Below are 8,628 nucleotides of genomic sequence, written 5' to 3'. Positions count from 1 at the left end.
AGAACTGCCCCATAGGGTTTCCAAGGAGCAGCTGGTGGATATGAACTGCCAACCTTTTGGTTAGCAGCCAAGCTCGTAACCACTCCACCACAAGGGCTCCAAATTTTCTAATAATCATATTAAAAAAGTAAAAGATTTGCAAGCAGCCATCCAAGGTACAACAATTGGTCCTATTCACCTGGAGCAACAGAGGAAGAAGGAGAATCAGGAATAAGAGGAGGATATGGAATGCGTGGCTAACTGCCTCCGTGAACAACTGCCTCCTTTGCCTTGAGATCAAAAGAACTGGATGGTGTCTGGCTACGATTACTGAACATTTTGATCAAAGAATCCAGAAGATTCCTCATCAAAAGGGGGAAAATGCAGAACAGAATTTCAAATTCTCATGGACTCCAGACTTTCTGGAGCCATGGAGGGTGGATGAACTCCTGAAACTATTGCCCTGATATAATCTTTACACCTTAAACCAAAATTATCCCCTCAAGTCTTCTTAAAACTGAACAACAGTTTAGCTTAACTAGTAGAAAGGTCTGCCTTGAGCGCTATCGTAGTTATCTAGTGCTGCTATCACAGAAATACAAGGGGATGGCTAGAACAAACAGAAATTTATTTTCTCACAGTTTAGGAGGCTAGAAGTCCAAATTCAGAGCACCAGCTCTAGGGAAAGTCTCTCTCTCTGTCGGCTCTAGAGGAAGGTTCTTGTCTCTTCGGCTTCTATTTCCTGGTTCCCTAGAGATCCCCGTGTGGCTTAGAATTTATCTTACACCATCTGTGCTCATTGGCTTGTTTATTCTCTTTTATATCTTAAGATACACCCTACACTAACCCAATCTCATTAACATAACAAAGACAACCCATTCCCAAACGGGATTATAACCACAGGAATAGAGGTTAAGATTTATAACACGTTTTGGGGGGATACAATTCAATCTATAACAAGCATTATGCTCTTTTAATAACTATTCACATGAGATCAAACTGACAACCAATCCAAACCCGCTGCTGCTGAGTCAATTCCGATTTACAGCAACCCTACAGGACAGAGTAGAACTGCCTTATAGGGTTTTCAAGGAGCTGCTGGTGGATTCGAACTGCTGACCTTTTGGTTAGCAGCCAAGCTCTTAACGACTGTGCCAAAAGGGCTCAAAATTGACAACAGCAACTGAAAAGATTAGATGAGAACCTTAGGTAGCAGTGAGTTTATGTTAATGAGAGAGGAACAACTCAGAAAAGAAGGGTAGGAATGGGTACAACAACTCCAAGAATGCAATCAATTTAACAAAATTGTACATGTAGAAACTACTGAATTGGTATATGTTTTGCTGTGTACATTCTCAACAATAAATAAAATTCAGGGAAAAAAAGTAAAAGAAATTGGCAAAAATCATTTCAGTATTTCAGTTAACCCAATATATCCAAAATATTTTAACAATTAAAAAAAAGATACTCTTTTTCTTCTGCTAAGTCTTCATAATCAGTATGTGTTTCATATTCATAGCACATCCCCATTGAGACCAACTACATTTTAAGTGCTCAACAGCCACACGTGACTAGTGGCCACCATATGGACAGAATAGTTCCAAGCAGTTCAGTATGACTGGGGCACAGAATTTGAAGGGTAATACAAACAAGAGAGGAAGTTGACAATGTCACAGGCCAGGTCACAAATAACTAGGATGCTTGCTAAAAGTAACTAGTAACGAGTTACAAGAATTTAAAAAAAAAACAGTAATAAGGGTAATAAAATTTGAAATAAGGGTAATAAAAAAATTTGGAAAGGGATAATGGTGATGGCTTCACAACATGGCGAAAGTAATTAATGTCAATGAACTATACATGTAAAATTGATTAAAATGTTTTGTTACATCTACTTCACCATGATTAAAAACGAGTAACTTGTAGGCAATGAGAATCCATGGTAAGACTTTTAGGAGAGTAGGGGTAGAGAGGACAGGCGAGGACAGAACCAAATCAGGGAAAAGGAAAAAGAACTGATCAAGGATAAGTTTTTTTAATGTTTGGCAAAATGGACTATTAATAGTCTAATATCCTATACTTTCATTACAATGATTTTTTTTTTCAAAGAGCGGAACTTACTCTCAGGTGTCGATTTTCTTCCGACAGTTTCATCATTTCTCCCTGAAGTCTTTTACATTCTTCCATTAGTTTTCTTGTTTCAGTATCATTGAGTGAAACACTATGTGGTTTTGGCATGGGTCCATCTTGTTTAGATGCATTCAGTGGAGCAGCTTTGCTAGGTTCCATGTCATTCTGTATCATAAAGATATTGGAACGTTTAAACAAACAAAAATTTAAAGTCCATATCCTGCTCTTCCCGAAGAATTCTTTAAATGAAATATTTTGACAGCTTTCAATCTCATTTATAAGGATTTTAAAAAAAATACTAAACATTATAGTTGTCTGTGAGTAATATTAAAAGGTCTTAGTCAAAAACTATCAGTAGTTAAGACAGGTCAAGATAAGCAGCCCGCTCCCTCCTCTACTCCCATAACCCTACCCTTTGCACTTACTTCTACCATAGCACTTATCATATATTCTAATAGTTTATTTTTGATGTTGTCTCCTTTAATTACTCAAAGGCTGGGAGAGCAAGAAGCATTTCTTAGAATTCTTTGTCATTTACCCCTAAACCCAGCACTTTGGCCAACTGTACTTATTCAATGAAAGTATGATGAATGACTGACACCAATCAAAATCCAAATATGAAGTTCATTTTCAGTGTTGATTCTAAATTCAAATGAGGTTCTGGGGGAAGGGGTAGTATCATAATCATTCCAGTAAAATTAGGATACTAGTTAGGGAAAAATATTTAAAAGAAAATATTAACTATTAATGAGAAAAAATTACTGAGGGGTATAAATATTGAAGGGGAGATAATGAACACAAACATAATGGCAATAAAAGGGGGAAATGGAGTTAAGAAGTCTGTAATCTCTCACTTGAAACAAAAATGAATCTTTCAAATCATTAATAACACTGCTTTAGTTCATGCAATTCAATATGGAATCACAGTGGTACCACAGACACTTTTATGCCCATGAGTCCCAAAATCTTACTCTTACCAACACTTACCCATTTGAAGCTAGTGGCAAAGGCCTGGACATAAATACCTAGGGCAGTGCCTAGTATTCCTGAGCCTGTGGTATAAAGTACCTCAATATTCTTCATCCTGATACTATTTATACCACCACATACCGTAACAGTATTGGTGCAGTCTTCTTTTTAACTTTAAAATTCATGCTTGTTAAAAAAATTAACTTTTTTAGATAAAAAGAAGTATATAAACTGCTATATTCTGATAGAATATATGAATAAATAAGATGCTAAATAGCCATTTATAAAAATCAACTTTATGGCATTCCACAGCACACATTAATAGGATTTAATTACGGACTGCACACCTACCACCATGTTTCCAGCTGCCAAATTTATATTAAGGGTAAATAAACTGTTTAAGGACCAGGACTAGTATTTCTTATGAAGAGGTTGTGATTTGACCAGTATGCCTAAATCCATGCAAAAAAATCAGTCATATTACAATGAAGTTTAAATGCACAAAACTGTATACAGCTGACCTGTCAACATTTGAATTTTTCCATCTTTTTTCAGCAGGTTCACGTTTGTAAAAGCTTACTCCAATTTCTTTCTTTGGGTTTCTCTCCTGCTAGCTTTCTGTCATTCACCCTAACTTCCCAATTCCGATCAATCCCACCTCCATCTATTATTAAAAATCAGTTTCAGATATATCTTGCTCTCCACATTCTTTCCTATTCTTTTCCTTAATAACTAGAATTATTTTCAAAATGATCTCTCAAGTGTGCTTAAACTCCATCCAAGTAGAAGTCCAACTTCTGAAAATGGGGGTGAACACTTTGCCTTCCTCTGCAAAGAACACAATGGTTGTCCATGCAACTGAGCTTAGGTTTTGGTTATGAACTGGGAAAAAATAATCTACTCATACCAGAAAGTTGTCTAAGAAATCAAGAGGAGATACAAGAGGCCAACAGTAAAGAGAAAAAAATTTGAATACGGAATTATGAAGCTCTTCACAACTGGCTTTTTATTTTTAAATAAATTCCAGAAAATTTGGAATTACGAGGGGGAGGCGAGGAAATTACCTCCATTGTTTCATTATACCATCACAAAAATTATTTGCAATATGTTAACTTCCAGTGTTTTTATGTGCATATTTTACATAGCTAAAATCAGCATGCATATTACATTTTCATCTTGCTTTATTCTTTATTTTATATTTTTTAATTATCATTTTAAATGACACAATATGTCATTAAATATTCTATTTTGTGCCTTACCAAACTACTTAACCACTTCACTTGTTAGATACCTGAGGTAGCTTCCAACTCTGGAATTTTAAATAAACATGTCAATGAATATCTTCTTATGGTGGTAGAATTAAGAGTTTTCTTTTTTATTAAATTTTTCTTAATGCTGTTATATTGCTTTAACAACAAAAGGGGAAGAAACGACATAATGAACTTACTGGAGGACCAACATAAGACCAGAATGCAAAGATGGAGAAGCTTAAACACACTTTACCCAAGTTACACAGAGTAGAGTTACATCACATACTGTCTAGGCCCCCTACAAACCAGTCAACATACAGAGCAGATGCAAAGAAATCTAATTTATTTACGCAGATTTAAAGAATAAGCATATATAACCTAACTTAGTTGGGAGTTTAAAAAAAAAGTGCCGAGTCATTCACGTAGGAACAATCTGAAGGGCCTGATGGCAAACACTAAGGCAGGTGTGACTTTCGTTATATACTTCCATGCAGGAGCTCCATTAGCGAGGTTTGGCTCCAGGAAAACAGCTTGTTCCTTGAGAGTTGCTTCAGACTGGTCCAGAAAGAGGAGACTGGTTGCTCTGAGAACCATGAAACAAGCCAACTAGAGAGATTCAATATGCTGTGACTCTTAGTAAACTGATGAATAGTACCATACATTAACACTGTATTTAACACTGCAGCTTACAATAAGCTAAAAGGTCAAGGCCGTGATAGCAATAAAGATGAAATAATACAGCACACCTTGTACATTTTCCACTCTAAATTATTTAGCCTATCTGCAGTAATCCCTATCTATGAGTTGAATTTACTTCTGTATTCTTTTTCAACAATCAACAGAATTTCAATATTCCTTCTGAAATAATTAGAAAAAGAGGGAACTAGGGATTGGAAACAGAAGGGAAAGGTAAAATATAAGGCAGAGTAGGTTTTTTTTTGCAGTGAAGCCTTGGGAAGGACAAACAAAGCTAAAGGACAGTAAGTATGGGGCTGTATGCTTGTGACTTTGAGTAAGGGGTGAATGTGAAGGAAGAAAAAAAAAAAAAAAAAAAAAAACCCACTGTCGTGGAATCAATTCCAACTGGCTAAAGCCCAGAGCTATATAGCATGACATTGTCAAGGGCAGCATTAAGAGATGGTGTTGGAACAACAAGGTTACCCAAAGATTGTGTCCACTCCAAACAACCAAGTTACTCTTGTTTCTCTACAACCATAATTCCCAGAATAACTCCAAATCACAAAATCAAAAAAGTACCAGACATGTAGACACAGGGTCAGATTTTTTTTTTTAAGTCTCAGTATGCATATTACTTGCAATACCAAATCAAAGTATAAGCAACCTGCTAAAACTGTGGAGTTCCTTAAGTTTCCAGTCAGCAAGAAATGGTAATAACAGGAATCACACAGCATCCATTCCATCATCACCCAAAAGTCACTATAACTTTATTGATGTGCTGCTGCCATTTTACTTGAGTGACTGTCAATACATACCTACACATACACACAAAAGTATTAACAAGCTCAATTATGACTTAAAGTCTTTAGGGCTTTAACCACAAATTCTCCCACCCCAGGGCACTGTAAAAACCCAACAATTACAGTTAGGAAGATGTTACTATATATTTGTGTTTAACAACAAAACATACATTAGTAATTTCATTTATCTTTTTTTATATAAACATGAGTACTTGCCTGAACAGCAAAGTCAGCCAGCTCATACCTTTACTGCTACACAGGTTATCGTGCTCAAACAAGTCACAAAGTTGCCTAGTGGCTCATTAAAAGGTAATAAATTAGGAAAATCTTTTGCAGTATGCTCCCAAAATCTCAGTGACAGGAAAAAACTACAAGTTCATAATAATGTTCACACTTACATTTCCCCTGTGCACTACTGAGATTAAGCGTTGAGTTTGTTTTTTTTTTAAATACAACAGTTTGCTTGCTTGATTTTTAAGTGCTCTGTGGTTCTATTACAACTGGAAACATAACTGAAAATTTCAATTCTGTTTCATGTAACACTCACAATACGACATAGCTGAAAGGTATCTACATTAACTTTTGTTTTAATCAGTAATACTAGTAGACTTCTAAGTCTGTTAGCTCCCTCTGACAAACCTTCTGCTTCTCCTGTTTGAACACACTGAGTCCCCTGGGATCATTCTTCATGTTATAACTGGCAGGTGTTGCAACTGTGTTGTTGATGCTGCTCAATGAAGTGACAGCTGCAGTAGTCCCTGGTGGAGTTATACCCTGAGGTGGCATGGGAAACATACTCTCAGATTCACACCAAATTCTGATTTCTTCTGCATGATACTGGGAATGACTAACACAAAAAGCATTAGGCTCTAAAACATTCACGTTTTACTCTATAAAACTGTGTTATGCATAAGAAATAATACTAATAGCTATATTTAAGAAAAAATAAGTTTCTGACCTTTTATATTATTTCTCAACAAAATTAGCTATGACCAACTTGTATCAGATTCACTTATTAAATTTATACACTTTCTTAAATTATGCCAGCTTCATGGTATCCTAAAATGAGTACCTTCTAACTTAATGTTTTTACTAAACACTTAGTATCTGAAAAACAAGCATTTTCATGTTTTATTACCCTTGATAACATTTAATCTGCATACTGATTTTGAGTTAAATAAATTTTCCCGTCAGTTAAAAAATGTTATGATGCGTAAGCCTCTCTTGAACTCAGCAACATCCCCTCAATACACACACAAACACACACATCTCATAAGACCCAATAAACAAATTTAAGGACTCATAAAACATTGTAATATGCCATTATCGCCATAGTTCCCTTCCTTTAACAGTCAATCTTAATACAGATAAAAATGATCCTATACAAAAAGATTAGAACAGACTCTGAAATAATCCAGAACACTGTACATAAGAAGTGAATAATGCGCTGTCTCCCAATCTGTTCTGTCTCAACAAAAAATGTATGTTTAATCATATCATGTCTTTACACACACACACACACACACAAAACCCGTTGCTGTCAAGTCGATTCCAACTTACAGTGACCCTACAGGACAGGGTAGAACCATAGAGCTCCCAAAGAGCGCCTGGTGGACTTGAACTGCCGACCTTTTGGTTAGCAGCCGTAACTCTTAACCACTATGCCACCAGGATTTCCCTTTATACGTAAGACCCCTGAAATACCCTGTTCTTTACAGCTCTTCAGCCTTCATTAAGACAAATCAATATTTTCTCCGAGAAAATGTATCATCATCAAATTAGATGGAGAGCATAAATAAAATGCAACACATTTAAGAAATCTGGAAAATATCTAGTTGAAGGCCTCAAAATAAACCAAACTTTAAAAAACTGAATAGAAAGAACTGAATAGGCCATTAAATAACAGAAATAACAAGTTAATTAAAACCACAATTGAATCCTGAAAAAACACTACCACTAACTGGACATTCGATTTCATAATACAAAGTTGATAATAGCTAAGCAGAGGTAATAATCTAGCGAAGCCCATTTTGTGAAACATTTAACTCAATGCTTTAGTGTCATCTACCTCCAGCTCCAACTATTAACCACCCAGGGAACATGCTGAATGGCTCTCAATACTAGCAATGAAAACAAGTGAAGACATTATCAGTCATTAATTAATTAAAATATACTTAAATAAGACCTGCTACTCCCTAGAACTAGGATGACTGTACATCTTAATGTGCTTACAGACAGTATGAATTTTTACCTGTGGCTAATTATTAATAGCACATCCTTTTATTCTAAAATAAAAGGGTTCCTGGGTTTCCTAGGTTACCCTATGACCCAAATCAGAGAGCTATTTCCCAAAAAGAAGCCCACACTGTAATAATGGTTTACATAAATAAATTCAGTTATTTCATCACCAAAAAAAAATGACTGTTTTAAGCTATAAAAATAAAAACATAGACCCAAACTACTATACTTCTAAAGCTCACTCCCTTCTTACCCTACAAGATGACCACAAAACTTCATTTTCTTATTTATATATTCAGTATCAAGGTCCTAAAAAGCATAAAGAAATCAACAAAATAATAACATAACCTTTGCCTACTGTTGTCAGAACTGTGTAAATGCCCAAGAACCAACAGCATACCTAAAAAGATCAAGATCCTCTAACAGCCGTCGAGTTGATTCCGACTCATAGCGACCCTACAGGACAGAGAACTGCCCCATAGCGTTTCCAAGGAGCGCCTGGTGGATTCGAACTGACAACCTTTTGTTTAGCAGTTGTAGCTCTTAACCACTACATCACCAGGGTCTCCAGGTGGGACATGCCGTAC

General features: G+C 35.9%; 1 protein-coding gene across 2 annotated transcripts in view; it reads right to left on the bottom strand.

Annotated features, from left to right (window-relative positions):
- VAPA (VAMP associated protein A) overlaps positions 1-8,628 on the bottom strand; it is a 56,736-nt gene that overhangs the window by 8,561 nt on the left and 39,547 nt on the right. Inside the window, exons 5-6 of one of the 2 annotated variants that reach the window (XM_004385792.2) lie at positions 6,443-6,577; positions 2,098-2,271 (exon numbers count right to left, since the gene is read on the bottom strand). In XM_004385792.2, coding sequence (XP_004385849.1) covers positions 2,098-2,271; positions 6,443-6,577 — 309 coding nt within the window. The remainder of the gene's footprint in view (positions 1-2,097; positions 2,272-6,442; positions 6,578-8,628) is intronic. The other variant, XM_004385793.2, reaches the window with a different exon arrangement.

Source organism: Trichechus manatus, unplaced genomic scaffold (assembly GCF_000243295.1).
Source record: "Trichechus manatus latirostris isolate Lorelei unplaced genomic scaffold, TriManLat1.0 scaffold00146, whole genome shotgun sequence".
Lineage (NCBI taxonomy): Eukaryota > Metazoa > Chordata > Mammalia > Sirenia > Trichechidae > Trichechus > Trichechus manatus.
Note: the sequence above shows the minus strand (reverse complement) of the source record. Positions and strands in the feature narration are given on the sequence as shown.